The sequence below is a fragment of the Acanthochromis polyacanthus genome, chromosome 10 (genome assembly GCF_021347895.1).
Source record: "Acanthochromis polyacanthus isolate Apoly-LR-REF ecotype Palm Island chromosome 10, KAUST_Apoly_ChrSc, whole genome shotgun sequence".
Taxonomy (NCBI): domain Eukaryota; kingdom Metazoa; phylum Chordata; class Actinopteri; family Pomacentridae; genus Acanthochromis; species Acanthochromis polyacanthus.
Window position 1 is genome coordinate 33,635,222 of NC_067122.1, and position 18,402 is coordinate 33,653,623.

General features: G+C 41.1%; 1 protein-coding gene and 1 long non-coding RNA gene across 2 annotated transcripts in view; one reads left to right on the top strand and one right to left on the bottom strand.

Moving 5' to 3' along the window:
* Window positions 1–18,402, bottom strand: part of LOC127535669 (uncharacterized) — a 140,366-nt gene that overhangs the window by 18,512 nt on the left and 103,452 nt on the right. The gene's annotated exons all lie outside the window — the stretch shown is intronic.
* LOC110972045 (fibroblast growth factor 4-like) lies at window positions 3,124–13,192 on the top strand. Its single transcript, XM_022222453.2, has 3 exons — window positions 3,124–3,664; window positions 6,533–6,636; window positions 12,826–13,192. Exons 1-3 carry the CDS (start codon window positions 3,379–3,381, stop codon window positions 13,000–13,002), a joined length of 567 nt encoding a protein of 188 aa, XP_022078145.2. The 5' UTR covers window positions 3,124–3,378; the 3' UTR covers window positions 13,003–13,192.

Below are 18,402 nucleotides of genomic sequence, written 5' to 3' on the forward strand. Positions count from 1 at the left end.
TCTCATCATGTGATTCTGGTTTCACTTTAAAGCACTGTCCTTGCCACAGACAACAGGCATAGAAGACAATAAACAGGACAGAGATTACAGGTAACATGCACCCTGCAAAGCCCCATACTGTACTCACCAGGCATGTCAGGAATAGTTTGTCTGAATAGTCCCAAACAAATATGGGCAGACCTTCAAGGCACGCTGTTCTTCGATGCAGTGCAATGTCCAGATCACAGAATAAAGAAAAGCAGTAGATTTTTGGTTCGAGCAGTGATGAGAATATATAATTATTATGGACCAAGAACACAGGTGCATTTTATTGATGGCATTTTGAATGCACAGAGATACCGTGACGAGATCCTGAGGCCCATTGTTGTGCCATACATCCAAGAACATCACCTCATGTTGCAGCAGGATAATGCACGGCCCCATGTTGCAAGGATCTGTACACAATTCTTGGAAGCTGAAAACGTCCCAGTTCTTGCATGGCCAGCAGACTCAGCGGACATGTCACCCATTGAGCATGTTTGGGATGCTCTGGATCGGCGTATACGACAGCGTGTACCAGTTCCCGCCAATATCCAGCAACTTCGCACAGCCATTAAAAACAAATCTGCACCTTTCAGAGTGTCCCTTTATTGTGGGCAGTCTAAGGCACACCTGTGCACTAATCATGGTGTCTAATCAGCATCTTGATATGGCACACCTGTGAGGTGGGATGGATTATCTCAGCAAAGGAGAAGTGCTCACTATCACACATTTAGACAGATTTGTGAACAATATTTGCGAGAAATGCTGATATTGTGTATGTGGAAAAAGTTTTAGATCTTTGAGTTCATCTCATAAAAAATGGGAGCAAAAACAAAAGTGTTGTGTTTATATTTTTGTTGAGTGTATAAAATGTAGTAATTTCAATGGGACACAGCTTTTATCATTTGTATTATATCCACTTTTCCAGCAGCTTTCATAGCTTTCATTCTTCAATGCTGGTTCTTGCGCTGCTGAGAAACATTAAAATAACTCAAGCATAATGATACACTGCAAACAACAATGTGATTCATACCAACAAATGTTGGCCCGTCGTGTTGGAACATAATGCGCAACACAGCAATGGAGGATTAATGTCTTGTGACATGTGGTGCGTCAGTACACTGCTCATGTAGGGCTTATTCCAGGTCTCAGAAAATAAACAAAGACAGAGGCAGTGATAGATCATGTGTGTACACATGTAAAGGACTAGTCACCCCACTGGGAGAAAGCCCTATGGCAGTGTGACGTGGGTAACTATCTATCAATATTTGTTCTGACATCAAACCTCGTGAACGTAGTTTTCCCAAAAAGCTAAGCAGAAACAACTGTGACAGTCAGGCCTAGAAAATACTGATAGTCTGGGTTCAAGAATGTCCTCATCGTTCTGCTGCCCCACACCCCCTCTGTCTGAACAGTGCTGCAACTCAGTAGGTGGGGGAAGGAGCAGGGAAGGGGGCGGGGGTGCTCACATTCATCAGGAAGGCCTTGGTAGTCATCCTTAGTGGTGATTCTACCTAACTTACCATACTACTACCATTCTTGCCAGTGCAGAGGTCCCTTTTGGTTTCCCAGAGTGCTCTTGCATAGTTTGAAAATGCCAGTAGCTTTTGAAGATGGTCACTTGCACTTGACAACAATTGACTGTGATGTTATTGTCTTTGCCCATCTTGTGAGTAGCCACAATGTGTAACTCTCTCTCTCTCTCTCTCTCTCCTTGATGGACCCTAATAATGATCTCCCTAATCTCTTTGGTTTTAGTCACGACTTGAAATTGACTAGAAAATAACTAGGGAACTATCTCATCTGGGAGTCTGGATTTATACTGTATACAGTGCTGTAGGGCAACATCAATACAATCCGGACCATTTGGATTTACATTTTTCTTAATTACATTTTTTTTTAAATGTAATTGTTTAACAATTTCAAGAGAAATTGATAATTGGAGAAAATGTTTTTATTAAAATAGTTAATTCCAGCAAATATTAACTTAGTAGTACTCAGTGTCCTTTGTGTTGATGTCTTTTCATCACTTCTTAGGATCTTAATTTGGGATTTTCTATAATGTACATGTTATAAATGTGGTATTGTCGCTCTAAAGTTGTTAAATGGTTTGAGTTCAGAAGCAGACCCAAACACAGGACATATGATTAGATACCGTAGTCAGATTTGGTAAACAAAAGTGAAATTTTCAGTGGAACTTACCTACTGGTGAAAATGCATAGGCTGGCAGCAAAACAATAAAAAGTCAAATTTTGATAGGCAGGGGCGCCCAAATAGCTCAATGGATTAAGCGGGCGACCCATGTACAGGGTCCCCGACACAGAGGCCTGGGTTCAACTCCTGTTCACGGCTCTTTACTGCATACTGTCCCTCCTTTCCTGTCTGTCTCCACTGCACATATCTAAAAAAGGCCAAAACAATAACTTTAAAAAAAAAAAGAAAATTTAGAGAAGGTAGAGTCTAAACTAATCCCAAAGACATTCAACAAAGAAAAAACTTAAAACAAAATTAAGGCAGTAAAGGAACACTGGCAGAGAGTCAAGGGTAAAATGCTGATAATAAACATGGGAAATAAACAAAGAGCTAATTTAGGCAGGGCAACAGATGAAGTCACATAGTGAAGAGAGCAAAGCTTCTATACAAGGAAAAGCAGTGCAAACAGGAACAAGTGAATGCGATCATGTAGTAACAAGAGCAGGAAAGAAACAAAAACAGGTAGTAATAAGTACTTAGATTTCATGCTCTTCCACATCCTGTTCTAACTTCCAGTTACTTTTAGCTGCCTTTAGCTGCCTTTTCCTAAATACATGTCAGCAGCTGATAATTTGTAACAGTAACTTTTGACCTGCTTATATACAAAGAAAATGACTTAGTGCATCCTTTACTTCCATCTCTTTATCAAATTTCTTTAATATTTTTTATGTTTCTGTGTGCTTGCGTGTTCCTCTTTGTTCTCTGTCACTACGTGTTTTATATATTTCTCAGTTTGTGTGCTTCTATGGCATCTGTGACTCACAGACAAACAAGACAGCAGGTGGTCTGTGATGTAATATGGGCCACATATAAGTCTGTTGTCTGTCTACTGGATCCACCTGAAGAGGAAGCATAATTAGGAAATGGGAGACAAATCACTTGCAAACTGGATCTCTAATGGGTTAGGTGTTTAGAAATGTCTAAACATGCACACTGAAAGTTTTCTCTGGCCTTTAAATAATGCAGATGTTGATAATTCTCTGAGCAACTTAAGCAAGAATGCTTTTATGACAGTTTTTGTCTTTAGTAAGTGAACATTCCACTGGGCTTCGAAATATACAATAGTTGTGTACCTCTGTGATTTCTGGGATTGGCAAGCAAAGGATGTCTTCATCAAGAGCCAGGCTTCCTCTGCTCCTGTATGGGATCCTTCTGTGCAGCTCCTTTGTTCCAGTCATCAACAGCACAAGACAAACCATACAGAGTATTGGATCATTGGTTCAAGCTGGCAGCAACACCTGGGACAAGAGGGAAGTGCTACCAAGAGACGGAGAATACCTGCTGGGGATAAAGAGACTAAGAAGACTTTACTGTAACGTGGGCATCGGCTTCCATATTCAGGTCTTACCAAATGGGAAGATCACAGGTGTACATAATGAAAACAGATACAGTGAGTACTTTTGCCATTCTCTGATCTATGTAAAGCAAGAAAATAACTGTGGCACCGGTGATACCCTGCTAGTGAACAAACTCAACCTTTCTAAGATCAGGTTTTTGGTACTTTTACAAAGAATTTTGATTTTGGGTCAGCAATTTCTTTGTAGATTGCCGAAATGAAAACGAATCACTGCTTTATTGTTGGCAATGAATTACTTGTTTTATTATTTATTACTTCTCAAAATCTCCTCTTTTAAACTTTTTCCAAGTAGCTTGCTGATTTAAAAAAAAAAAAGTATTTCCAGTTTTTGTTTCATGGTGCATTTTTTTTTCAATTGTAATTATGATTATCATTTTACAATTTTAAAAAGCAAACTCAGACAAGTTATTTTAACATTAAATAGTGTGAACATAACATGTTTACACATTTCATCTGTAGAGGGGGCAAACTGCCAGTGCTGATTGCCCAAATGTGTCTGCTTTCTCAAAACAGTGAATTTTCATCAATGGTGAGACAAAGCCAATACGTAAAGGGCAATGTAGCCTTCTGTCCATTCGCTCTACAGCAACTGATCTCCAGTCAGCTGGAACTGTTTCTCACAATCGTCTGTCAAGAGCACAGTATCTATTGAACAAAAAATATTTATGCAGGGTCCACATTAACATGCTTTCAATTATGGAATCATTCATTTAATTTCAATACCCACGAGCAACTAATATGTAGTATTGTGCATAACATATGAACAAGATGACTTTTGATTTATACAGCGCTCTGGAGACAGTACACTTCACTAAGCAGGCCAGCGAACATAAATGGTCTTGGAGTTAACTTGGCGCATTTGGTCAAATGTAGGCATATCTGTTCTATGACTCAGGGAAGTGAGTCATAGAGCGATTTGATGATGAAAGGTAATATTGTATGATAGGGATGAATATGAGAAGCAAGGGAGAAGATGCATGTGGAGGCCATCTGTTTTTGTTTTTTTTATCTACCATATAATAACACAGGAGGCTTGGGAGAATTAGGTTTAGGGTGGGAATTCTGTCTAGTGTGGGGATTTGTCCAAGCATACTATGGACTTCCACAAATAGGGAATAGAAAGAGATGAGGTAAGCGTGGGTGTGGCAAAGACCATTGAGTTATTGTAAATGAAAGAGTAACAGAGCTGAGATGACTATCAACTGAAAATGTAAATCTAATGGACATTTCTCAGTTTTTTGAGAAAAGATGGATGGATGGATGGATGGATGGATGGATGGATGGATGGATGGATGGATGGACAGACAGACAGACAGGCAGACAGACTTTAGCATAGTAGGCAATGGGATGCAGAAAACCATCCATGGTGGCAGTGCATACATGTGATTTTTACATACAACCTGTTAACAATGTCAGATTGTATCCAGGTTAGTATGGCTTCAGGTACATGTCCACCGGACATGTCAATTTCTCGCATCCCATTCATTGTCTATGTGAAAAGCACCGCATTGCGTGCTGGTTGCGTTGCGGTGCGTTTTGAGATATGTTGCAGCGTGTTGCCCCAGAGTTGCCCACAGCTCATTTGCATGAAATAGTTTGATTTCTACGTTATACAAATGAGGCATGGGTTGCAGAGGTCTGGCGTACTGTGAAACTTTTGTTAAACATCTGAACTAGCTGTTTTGTTGAGCTAAAATGAGAACAGATTCAGCAACTGCACAGCTTATTTCTCACCTCAAATGATTTCAGAAATACCTTTCGTGAGTCACTCGGTGGTCACAAAAAAGCCACTTTAGTTTCAGTCCGGTAGAAGCATGTAGCTAACATGGTGGCTCGGTCATAAACTTTCACTTGTATTCCGAAAACAGTGAAGCAAAAAGGGGACACGTACTTTATTTGGTTTGTCATGAAAGCTGTCACTCAGTGCCACCCATGAACACAACCAAGAAACCTTGTTTTATCTATTTGAACTTTTAAATCATTTAAATTTGGCTGGATGACAAATAAGTCATCTTTTGAGTGACAAACTCAAAGCTTTTTACATTGACCTTAAAGAGAGAACGTATAGTCCAATATTTATGTATAAAGTGAATCCCCCCAAAACCTGAAAAACGTATTGTATTATTTATTAATCATTTTTGACACTTTTTGGGCCCATGGAGCAATAGTAAACTCAACAGCTGGAACTGCGTTGCCAAACTTTGGGTCTATCGCCTTGGTGTCGTCATGTCCTTGCTTCCAATATTTAAGCAGAATCCCTTTCACACAAGAGAGAGTCATGTGACTTAAGTATAAAGATGTCCTTTTTAGCAGTAAATCTGGGGCTCTTTACTGGTCCACTTCAAAGGTCAGTTCACCCCTTTTTTCTGATACACCTCTAGAAGTAGGTCTCCATTCAGGCAGTTTTACATTTATTTATTTATCCAGTTCACTGGCAACGATCACAACATCAGTTTGAAGCTTCACTGTTTATTGGATGCAAATTAATGTTTTGCTGGCAATGACTGAGTTGGGCTGATGCAGTGTAGGGGTGGGTGGAGCATGAGAAGCATGAACAAACAAGTGGGAAGGGTAGAGTGGTATGTATAGACATGCGATAGGAAGGCGAGTGGTTGAAGTGTGGTCCTGCTTCTAAAATTCAGCTAAAGCTTTTTATCTCCATGTAAAAACCAGTCCAGCTCTACTATAAATGGATTTTGTACACCAAGTCAGTAACTACCTATACCACCAGGACGCCCCTCAGTCACGTACAATATCTGACAGGAGATTTAGCCTTTAGAGAAACATTTTTGATGTTTAAATATTGTGGGGTCAATACACCCTGTTTTAGGTGAAATAAAGTGATGTTAGATTCACAAGCCATATTTGATGATTCTGATCTTTTTCATGTTTCATTCCTAGGCCTTCTAGAAATTTCTCCTGTGGAGAGAGGAGTGGTGACTCTGTATGGGGTGAGAAGTGGTCTCTTCATTGCCATGAGTGAGAAAGGGAAACTCTATGGTTCGGTAAGAACTGATCCAACTCTAATTTGATTATGGTAAATAGACTGAACAAAATTTGTAAGCATTTCTGCATGGATGTTTTCAAGCAATGCTGGCCTTAACTTAAATTTTGTGTTTTTACACTGTTTGGTTTTCCAGAAGTACAGTGGTGGAAAAAAGTTTTCACACACCTTTAAAATTTTACACAGTCTCAAATCTGCTTCTTTTCCTTTCGGCTTTTCCCTTCAGGGGTCGCCACAGCGAATCAATTGCCTCCATCTAACCCTGTCTTCTGCATCCTCTCACACCAACTACCTTCATGTCCTCTTTAACCACATCCATAAACCTCCTCTTTGGTCTTCCTCTAGGCCTCCTGCCTGGCAGTGGGAAACTCAGCATCCTTCTACCAATATATTCACTCTCTCTCCTCTGGACATGTCTGAACCATCTCAGTCTGGCCTCTCTGACTTTATCTCCAAAGCCTCTAACATGTGCTGTTCCTCTGATGGACTCATTCCTGATCCTATCCATCCTGGTCACTCCCAAAGAGAACCTCAGCATCTTCAGTTCTGCTACCTCCAGCTCTGCCTCCTGTCTTTTCCTCAGGGACACTGCCTCCAGACCAAACAACATGGCTGGTCTCACCACAGTTTTGTAAACCTTTCCTTTCATTTTAGCTGAAACTCTTCTATCACACATCACACCTGACACTTTTCTCCAGCCGTTCCAGCCTGCCTGTACACGCTTCTTCACCTCTTTTCCACACTCTCCATTGCTCTGGACTGTTGACCCTAAGTACTTAAAATCCTCCACCTTCTTGATCTCTTCTCCCTGTAACCTCACTCTTCCACTTGGGTCCCTCTCATTCACACACAGATACTCCGTCTTGCTGCGGCTAACCTTCATTCCTCTCCTTTCCAGGGCAAACCTCCACGCCTCTAGCTTCTCCTCCACCTGTTCCCTGCTCTCACTACAGATCACAATGTCATCTGCAAACATCATAGTCCATGGAGACTCCTGTCTGACCTCGTTCGTCATCCTGTCCATCACCATAGCAAACAAGAAGGGGCTCAGAGCTGATCCCTGATGTAGTCCCACCTCCACCTTGAACTCCTCTGTTACTCCTACAGCACACCTCACCACTGTCTTACAGTCCTCATACATGTCCTGCACCACTCTAACATACTTCTCTGCCACTCCAGACTTCCTCATACAAAACCACAGTTCCTCTCTGGGCACCCTGTCATAAGCTTTCTCCAGATCTACAAAGATACAATGCAGCTCCTTCTGACCTTCTCTGTACTTCTCTATCAACATCCTCAAAGCAAATATTGCATCTGTTGTACTCTTTCTTGGCATGAAACCATACTGCTGCTCACAGATGTTCACTTCTGCCCTTAGTCTAGCTTCAACTACTCTTTCCCATTGCTTCATCGTGTGGCTCATCAGCTTTATTCCTCTGTAGTTGCCACAACTCTACACATCTCCCTTGTTCTTAAAGATGAACACCAGCACACTTTCCTCCATTCCTCGGGCATCTTCTCACTATCTAAGTTCCTGTTGAACAACCCAGTCAGAAACTCTACTGCTTCCTCTCCGAGACACTTCCATACCTCCACAGGTATATCATCAGGACCAAGTGCCTTTCCACTCTTCATCCTCTTCAATGTCCTCCTCACTTCATCCTTACTAATCTTTGCTACTTCCTGGTCCACAACAGTCACCTCTTCTACTCTTCGTTCTCTCTCATTTTCCTCATTCATCAACTCTTCAAAGTACTCTTTCCATCTTCCCATCACACTATTGGCACCTGTCAACACACTTCCATCCTTATCCTTTATCATCCTAACCTGCTGCACGTCCTTCCCATCTCTGTCTCTCTGCCTTGCCAACCTGTACAGATCAGTCTCTCCCTCCTTACTGTCCAACCTAGTATACAAGTCATCTTAAGCCCCTTGTTTGGCCTTTGCCACCTCTACTTTCACTTTACGCTGCATCTCCCTGTACTCCTGTCTACTCTCTTCAGTCCTCTCAGTGTCCCACTTCTTCTTAGCTAACCTCTTTCTCTGGATCCACTCCTGCACCTCCTCATTCCACCACCAAGTCTCCTTATCTCCTTTCCTACCAGATGACACACCAAGTACTCTCAGACCTGTCTCCCTGATCACATTTGCTGTAGTTGTCCAGTCATCTGGAAGCACCTCCTGATCATCCAAAGCCTGTTCCAATTCTTTCCTGAAAGTCATACAACACTCTTTCTTTTTCAGCTTCCACCATTTGGTCCTCTGCTCTGCCTTTGCCCTCTTCATCTTCTTCACCACCAGGGTCATCCTACACACCACCATCCTATGCTGTCTGGCTACACTCTCACCTACCACTACTTTGCAGTCACTGATCGCCTTCAGATTACACCGTCTACACAAGATGTAGTCTACCTGTGTGCTCCTACCTCCACTCTTCTAGGTCACCCTATGTTCCTGCCTCTTCTGGAAGAAAGTATTCACTACAGCCATTTCCATCCTTTTTGCAAAGTCAACCACCATCTGTCCTTCTGCGTTCCTCTCCTGGATACCAAACCTGCCCATGACCTCCTCATCATCTCTGTTTCCTGCACCAACATGTCCATTGAAGTCAGCACCAATGACAACTCTCTCACTTCTGGGGATGCTCTGCATCACTTCATCAAGGTCCAACCAGAATTTCTCCTTCTCCTCCAGCTCACATCCTACCTGTGGAGCATACCCACTAACAACATTGAACATCACACCTTCGATTTCTAGCTTCAGGCTCATCACTCAATCTGACACTCTTTTTACCTCCAGGACATTCCTAACAAACTCCTCCTTCAAGATAACTCCTATTCCATTTCTCTTCCTATCTACACCATGATAGAACAACTTGAACCCTGCTCCTAGACTTCTAGCTTTACTTCCTTTCCACCTGGTCTCCTGGACACACAGTATGTCCACCTTCCTCCTCTGCATCATGTCAACCAGCTCTCTACCTTTTCCTGTCATAGTTCCAACATTCAAAGTCCCTACTCTCAGTCCTAGACTCTTGGTGTTCCTCTTCTGTCTCTCCCTACGAACACACCTTCCTCCCCTCCTTCTTTGACCAACAGTCGTCCATTTTCCACCAGCACCCTGTAGGTCGACAGCACCGATGGCGGTTGTTGTTAACCCGGGCCTCGACCGATCTGGTATGGAAGTCATACATTTGATTCGCATGTTTGATTTGGCCAAAGTTTTACGTCGGATGCCCTTTCTGCCACAACCCTCTGTATTTATCCGGGCTTGGGACCGGCACAATAAGACACTTTCTTGTGTCCCCTTGCGGCTACACAATCTCAAATATTATCATCATTATTTGTGATATCAAATATTTGTGAAAAAATCTTTTTGTGTTTCAAAAGGTGTGGCTGCATCAGACAGACACAAACAAATACAGATTATATACTTTCTTGTCTATTGTTTACAAAAACATAGCAAAACTAAATTCTTGACAGTTTCAATGTCAGTTCTCAACACTGTCGGTATCATTGTGTTTAAAACTGAACAAAAATAAATCAACCATAACATCATCATACTAATATCTAGTAGTCCTCCCATGAGCACACAGTAGAGGTCTAAACATTTCTTAAAGATCACTGCAGCAGCAGCTCATGACTATTTAGCTATGCAGGTTCTTTGCAATCAGGGGTGAGCAGGGCCAAAAATCACAAACACCAATAAAAGTTTAACAATTTCTTCTTCTAAAAAAAAAAAGAAAATTAGAAATCCAGCCCCATTCTCTCGTGGTGGTTCTGTCTGCTTCCCATTTGTCCGTCTTCCTGGTGCCTCCAAGGCATCCTTAAAAAAAGGTTCATAAAAAGGAGGACGTCACTCCACTGTTGACAAGGGCTTTATAGAGACACCCTGCTGTGGGATTATTGTGTAATTTTGTTTATTAATTGGAGTGCCTTTATTGTAGAAGTTTAGAATACCTCACATACATATATCCAGCCTGTCCTCAAACAAAAAACGACCACATAGGTCGTCTGTACACGCCCGTATTACTACCCAGTGTTACATTTTGACGTATGCGACCTCTAGCGGTTGAGTAAATATCAACACTCTGGAGTCGCAGGTGAAACGTCACCATGGACAAACTTTTATCTTAACACTATCCCTGTCCCTATCCCTAACCCTAACCTTATAACCATAACCCTAAACCCGTGTTGGGAAAGTGAGGAAAAAGCCATTTTGCGACAGAAAAGCCGTTTCGTGAATTAAATCCCGTAATGTGTTCCTTTTCCCCATAGGAGCGATAACGTAAATACGCTCTCACGGGTCGTATTCCGGTGCACGGTGCATACGACCGATTCGGTCGTATGAATTTGAGGGCTTGTTGCATATATCAATAGATGTGACAAGTACCCAGTCTATGGCAAGAAGTATAAGAAATGTGGAAAAGAGAACCACTTTGCTGCAAAGTGCAGGTCTAAACAGGAGAAAAATAAGAAGAGCAGAACAATACACACAGTCTCAGAGTCAAATGGATCATGTAAGGACATCCTGACAATAATGGACGTGTGTGACATTGAGGAGACAATAAACCAAGTGAAAGTGGGCACAGTGAAACCCAGCAGCTCTTTGCAGGTATGACAAACAGGAAGTTGATCAGCTTCCAAATAGACTGTGGTGCTATGTGATACCTATGCACCTGCTGAATCCAGACACAACTTGAAAAGACAGAGAAAGTACTAGTGATATACAACAAGAGTAGTCTGAAACCACTTGGTAAGTGTAAAGCCAAGATCTGGAACCCTAGAAATGATAAACTGTACAGACTATAGTTCCAAGTGGTGGACCAGGAGGACAGGATCCCCTTACTAGGGAGAAAGGCAAGTGAGACAATAAAGTTGATCAAAGTACAGTATGAGAACATCCTGTAATCTGACCGTACACTGTTGTATGAACAGAAGCTTTTAAAAACAGTATGAACCAAAGAACAGAGATATTAACTCAAACCTGAACTGTTCTTCATTCACTGAACTGATAGATCAACAGTCATCAGCAACAGAGTTCTGTGGAGGAACATTAATGTAGATTCATTTCTATCTGCTGATCATTAACGAACTGCACCTTGAGACAGCATGAATGAATGAATTGGGGACGGTCACCGGAACAACGCAGTTTGAGTATTGCTGTGCACTTTGAAAAACAGGCTGATGTTAAAACGATAGTTTGCACTGTCACGCTTCTGCTGCTTTTACATGTTGCAGGGATGCGCATTCTGCACCGTCTCTGAACTTCTTAATCACTCTTCTACGTTCAATATTTCAACATTTTAATATCTTATCATTTATTCACCAAATTTACAAATAATATTCTGTCTATAACATTCATTTCTCCAACAAGGAATGCAGCTGAGTGATGTGACCATCGGTGTATGTTTGTCTGTTAATCTGTGAATGTGTCTCTGCGCATTACTCAACATTACTAACATTACTCAAAAACAGAATAACAGATTTGGATGAAATTTTCAGGGAAGGTCAGAAATGACACAAGGACCGAGTGATCAGACTTTGGAAGTGACATGGCTTATGGTCTGGATCGACGGATTTGTTAAAGATTTCCATATCATTGCAAGATAGTGGCATGGTGTCACTGTAACCATGACAACAAGTGAACACTGAACCAGCTGCTGCTGACGATCACATGACTGCGATCCTACTACAAATCCACCACTGTGGTCTGATTGGCATAGTACTTTTAGAGTGCTTTTCTTGCTCTGCAATTTAACTAGTACATTATGTAAAAAAAAAAAAAAAAAGCATAATTTTGAAGTTTACACATTCACATACTGTAGTAAATTAAAAGTGATTTAATTATGGAGTACAATGAAGTATTTATTTATATTAGGACATGTATGGTAGCATAGTGTAATCTGCAAAGAGTTTTTCTTTTAAGAAAACTTTGGCATGTTAAAATCACCACATAATAAGCACTGCAGAGCACTTCTGCCTTCAAATAGTAGTAGTTTCATACTCACTGATCTTTTGCTCCTGGTTTCTTTGTAGAACAAAAACAGATTTTATTCTACTCATCAATTTATTCATATCATAAAAACAGGAAAATAATAAATTCTCATTCTGGAGAAGCTACACTAATCATTATTACTTAACACATGTTTTCTGCTGTATCTCTCACTTTATTATCCTTCTCTCCTTAGGGTCACTACAACGATGAATGCAAGTTCAAGGAAAATCTCCTGGCCAACAACTACAATGCCTATGAGTCAGCCACCTACCCTGGCATGTACATTGGCCTCAGCAAGATCGGAAAAACCAAAAGAGGCAACCGGGTCACACCCATCATGACCATGACACATTTCCTCCCCAGGACATGAATTTTAGGTCGAACCTCTAAATAGCGCAAAAGAAAGTTACAAGAGCAAAGTGGTGTCTTTCTACAACTAACACAGCAGACCATATTTGAGGACTGCTGCAATCTAAATTGCTTTTGCCCATTACAAACTATAACGTTAGCAATTTTTGCATAAACCTTTTGAATGCATTAATGGACAAATGCACAAAATACAAAGCAGTATCAGTGCTAACATTACTACCGGCAGCACTGGGCTCCTCACTTGACCAGAAATCAAGTACAGCACTAACGTCAGTTTTTTGACAGGTGAAAGGGAGGGTAGACTACTTTTTGAACACATAAACAGTGGTATGCAAAAGTTTGGGCATCCCTGATAATTTTCAAGACTTTCCTTTATAAATCATTGGTTTTTCGGATCAGCAATTTCCGTTAAATATATCATATAGCAGACGAACACAGTGATATATGAGAAGTGAAATGAAGTTTATAGGATTTACAGAAAGTGGGCAATAATTATTTTAACAAAAGTAGACAGGTGCATAAATTTGGGCACCCTTGTTGTTTTATTGATTTGAACACCTTTAGCACTAATTATTGGAACACAAAATTTGTTTGGTAAGCTCTTTGACCTTTGACCTACATACACAGGTGGAGCCAATCATGAGAAAGGGTATTTAAGGTGGACTATTGCAAGTTGTTCTCCTCTTTGCATCTCCTCTGAAGAGTGGCAGCATGGGAGCCTCAAAACAACTGTCAAATGAGCTGAAAGCAAAGATTGTTCAACATCATGGTTTAGGGGAAGGAAACAAAAAGCTAGCTCAGAGATTTCAGCTGTCAGTTTCCACTGTGAGGAACATAGTGAGGAAATGGAAGACCACAGGCACAGTTCTAGTTAAGGCTCGGAGTGGCAGGCCAAGAAAACTGTCAGCTAAGCAGAGATGAAGGATGGTGAGAACAGTCAAACTCAGCCCACAGACCAGCTCCAAAGACCTACAACATGATCTTGCTGCAGATGGTGTCACTGCATCGTTCAACTGTTCAGCACACTTTGCACAAGGGGATGCTGTATGGGAGAGTAATGCGGAAGAAGCCTTTTCTGCACACATGCCACAAACAGAGTCACCTGAGGTTTGCTAAAGCACATTTGGACAAGCCAGCTTCATTTTGGAATAAGGTGCTGTGGACTGATGAACCTAAAATGGAGTTATTTGGACATAACAAGGGGCGGTATGCGTGGTGGATGAAGAACACACCATTCCAAGACAAACACTTGCGACCCACAGTAAAATCTGGTGGTGGTTCCATCATGCTGTGGGGCTGTGTGGCCACTGCAGGTACTGGCAATCTTGTTAAAGTTGAAGGTCGCATGGATTCCAGTCAGTATCAGCAGATTCTTGTGAACAATGTTCAAGAATCAGTGACAAAGTTGAAGTTGCGTTGGGCTGGATAATTCAACTCAGGCATTCATGGACAGGAACAAGTAGAACGTTCTGGAATGGCCATCTCAGTCCCCAGACCTGAATATTACTGAAAATCTGTGGTGTGATTTAAAGCGGGCTGTCCATGCTCGGAAACCATCAAACCTGACTGAACTGGAGATGTTTTGTAAAGAAGAATGGTCAAAAATACCTTCAACCAGAATCCAGACCCTCAGTGGAGGCTATAGGAAGCATTTAGAGGCTGTTATTTCTGCAAAAGGAGGATCTACTAAATACTGATGTAGTTTTTCTGTTGGGGTGCCCAAATTTATGCACCTGTCTACCTTTGCTTAAATAATTATTGCACACTTTCTGTAAATCCTATAAACTTCATTTCACTTCTCATATATCACTGTGTTGGTCTGCTATATGATACATTTAACTGAAATTGCTGATCCAAACAACCAGTGATTTATAAAGGAAAACTTTGATAATTATCAGGGGTGCCCAAACTTTTGCATACCACTGTATTTGGACAGAGTGTAAGAAGGTGATCCTATTTAATCACTTTTCAAATTAGGTGCACAGTAAAAATAAATGCGTAGTGACCTGTAAATCAACAGTACAGGAGTTTTGAGCAACCAAACAGAACAAAAACACTGCTGGGCATTTGTTAGTTTAGAAACCTATAAATGTCTTCAACCACTTACTAGAACAAAGAGTTTGGCTATGATCAGCAACATTTGCAATTCCTTTGACTATAAGCTACAGTCAGTTTGATAAATTCGAAAAAAAAAAAGTACAACTTGAACTTGGTTGAACTGTTTAATCAACATGCTAGTATATTTCTAATGCATCACTGTTACATGATACACAGGGAACCCTAGCCACCGTGATAACAAACTACTGCACAGCTTCTCTCCAACAGTGTAAAGGCCTCTACACCCTACGATTTTCGGCCATCCTAGATGAAAGATAACAATCGTGAGAGAATTGTGGTGACATCTTTGGTCATGGCTGTAAATCGATGGTCTTACGTTGCACAGTGAGACAGGTTCAAGGACGACTGTTGTCATGGTCTTACGGCCAAAGACAAGCTGCAATATAATCCTGACAGTGTCAGAAATTTGTATTTATCATCTCACAGTGTGACCACTGCTGTGACCAACAACAACTACCTAACCAATAGAAATGCAAAATGAAATGACGGACTGATCAGTGCGACACTGGCGCTAAACCCAAATAGATGATTTGCAGCAACAACGGCAAAATGCATCAAAACGAGCATGTGGGATTTAAACAAAGAAGCCTAGTAGAGTTGTGGCAGCAGAAGCCTTTTTGACGTGTCCTCCAGCTCGTACCACAACTGGACAAAAAAGGACGAAGCATGGAAAGATATAGCGGCGAAATTGCAGCTCCCAGGTTAATAACCTAACATTAGCGGCTAGCAAACACACACACACACACACACCGTTGTCAATAGTGGCCACAGCACTTAGTTTATGCTATTAAATAAATAAAAATCAAATCCGTTCATATTTCGCTAGTTCCCCTGTGATTGGAGCTCTGCTAATGCTTGGGTTGTTTATTTTTTATGGATGAATGCGGACGCTTATTGCACATTCACGTCGACTCACGTACATCGTAGTCTGCAACTCAGTTACATTTTCATCGTGCAATCTGCACACAACAAACTTCATATCGTGGCCAAAGATCATTAGATTCATGTCGTACAGTGTAGCAAGCTGTGAACTCATAAGATTGTTAAAATCGCACAATGTGTAGAGGTCTTAAGACGGTGACAAAACTTTCATCTGAACTAACCTTAAAACCGCCCTTTATCAAAATATCACTCACAACATGAACTTGGACAGGTCTGGGGATGTTCCCACCACCTACCTTATACTGTGTTGCAGACAGTGTAAAAGCTCACAGCCCCACTGACTTTGCGTATTTGCTTATTTATAAATTTGAACATTTAAAACAAATAATAGAAGAAGCAAGGTCAGACATAGATGTTAGGCTCCTTTTTCTCAGGTCTGACCAGCTAGACTGAGGTGCACAAAGCTCACTTAAGTCCCAAGTAGGAAGAGAAACTGCTATGCATCCAGCATCCTAAGGTGCATTTTTTTTTTTTTGGCTGATAGTTGGCTCCTTTCTTCCCCCACTAGCTCTTTTCTCCTGCATCTTTGTTCCTCCCAGCCAAGATGTGTGAGAGAAATGCAGGAATTAAAGATATAGAGGAACTGTCGAAAAACATTTCTCCAAAATGGGAATTCCTTTGTTAGCCTCAGTCTGAAGTGACATCAGACACGATCAAAAACTGTGACACCTATGAAACACACTCCCAATTTCACAGTTTCTGTATTTTTTTAATGAAATGTACCTGTCAATTCAATACAACTTGAATTCTTTTTTTGTTTTGCGCAATATACTACATGGCTGTCAAAGAATGACTGTATACTGACTGTATTGTAAAAGGATTTTGAAAAACCGTTGTGTTGGAGGTCACATGCCCCTGCAAATTCATTAACCCTGCAGTTTCTAAAGTGCTAGATTTACTGATTCTTATTTCCTCTTTCGAAGTCTATACACCACAAAGTAAACTGTGAGAATGTAGTGGGAATAAACAGTGATTTGATTTTTCAATTTTTGTGTCTGGTCTGATTTACACTTTACATAATAATAATTGCTACCAGAACAGGCAATCATGAAATGTGCCTTTTACCAGCTGTCTGGTTGATGATTAGCTGCTATGAGTAATTAGCCAGAATTAATCAGGCCATACTACAGGTGTTTTTTGTTTTTTTTTAACAAACAGCATAACCTGATAAGATGATACAAATACAATGACTAAAAAAGAATGTCATTTGGAATTAAAAATGTAACTCTACAAAAGCATTATCTTGTCAACACATGATAATGTGTGCATTTTCATTATCATTAAAGCTGCTGTCCGGAGTTTGAATCTCAGCGTCTCCTAAAACGCTGTTGGTCCCTCCCTCTGATTTCGCCCCTTTATTTGTGCACGCGCGCAGTACATGAGAGGAAGTGCCCGGAGTGCTGCAGCTTATGGCCTGTTTTGCTGTTTTCCCCTCTTCTGCATTTAGTACATTTAGTAAATAATAAAGGAATTACGTTAGAATGCTGTATTGAGTCTAACTTGTCCTAATACCAAAATAACATGAATCTGCTAGGACGAACGAGTAAAGTTTCAATATGTGATTACACTGGTGTATCCCACTCGATGACGTTGTTTATCAAACTTAGTGCATTTACGCGTGTATATGTGTTACATTGTTTATTTATTTCTATCTAGAGTTCAGAATTGCATGACTCCTCTGATGAAGAGTATGTCCCAGACGCCCCAACATCTTCCTCCAGAGGTCGGGCATCTAAACGAAGCCGTCAGGCGGGCTATGGAGGCCGTGGTCGGGGAGCGACGCGAGCACCCCGAGCCAAAAAACGTCCTGCAGTCTCTTGGCCTGACAAGCCGTGGGATTGGTAACTTTTCTGGAAGTTGCTGAGCCCTGATGCTCTCTCCTCCACAAGCAAAACAAATGTGCACGCGGTTGCGTAGTGCGTAGCTCGCCCACCTCTGCATGGGCTTGCTTGCTGTGCGCGTAACCGTTGATTGACAGCATGACAAAGCTGAAGCTCGAACTTGATTGGTCGGCAGCAACCGGCGCTTTTTGGATAACATGGGGGTCTATGAGAGGAAGGCGGAGCTCAGGAATAAATTTTCATATCGCATTATACTAACTTTATATTATAGTATTGAACTAGACTAACACATTTAAGCTTTGTTAGAAAATGATACATAAATTGAAAACAAACGGAAACTCCGGACAGCAGCTTTAATGGAAATGTAACAGTCTAATTTGTATTTTGGTTTTCACATACTTGTGTGGGTGTTCCATGACCACATTAAGAGGAAAATGAAAATGACATTTGTAATTTTATCCAAAAATGTTGATCTTCTCTCCTGTGGACAAAATGTGAAA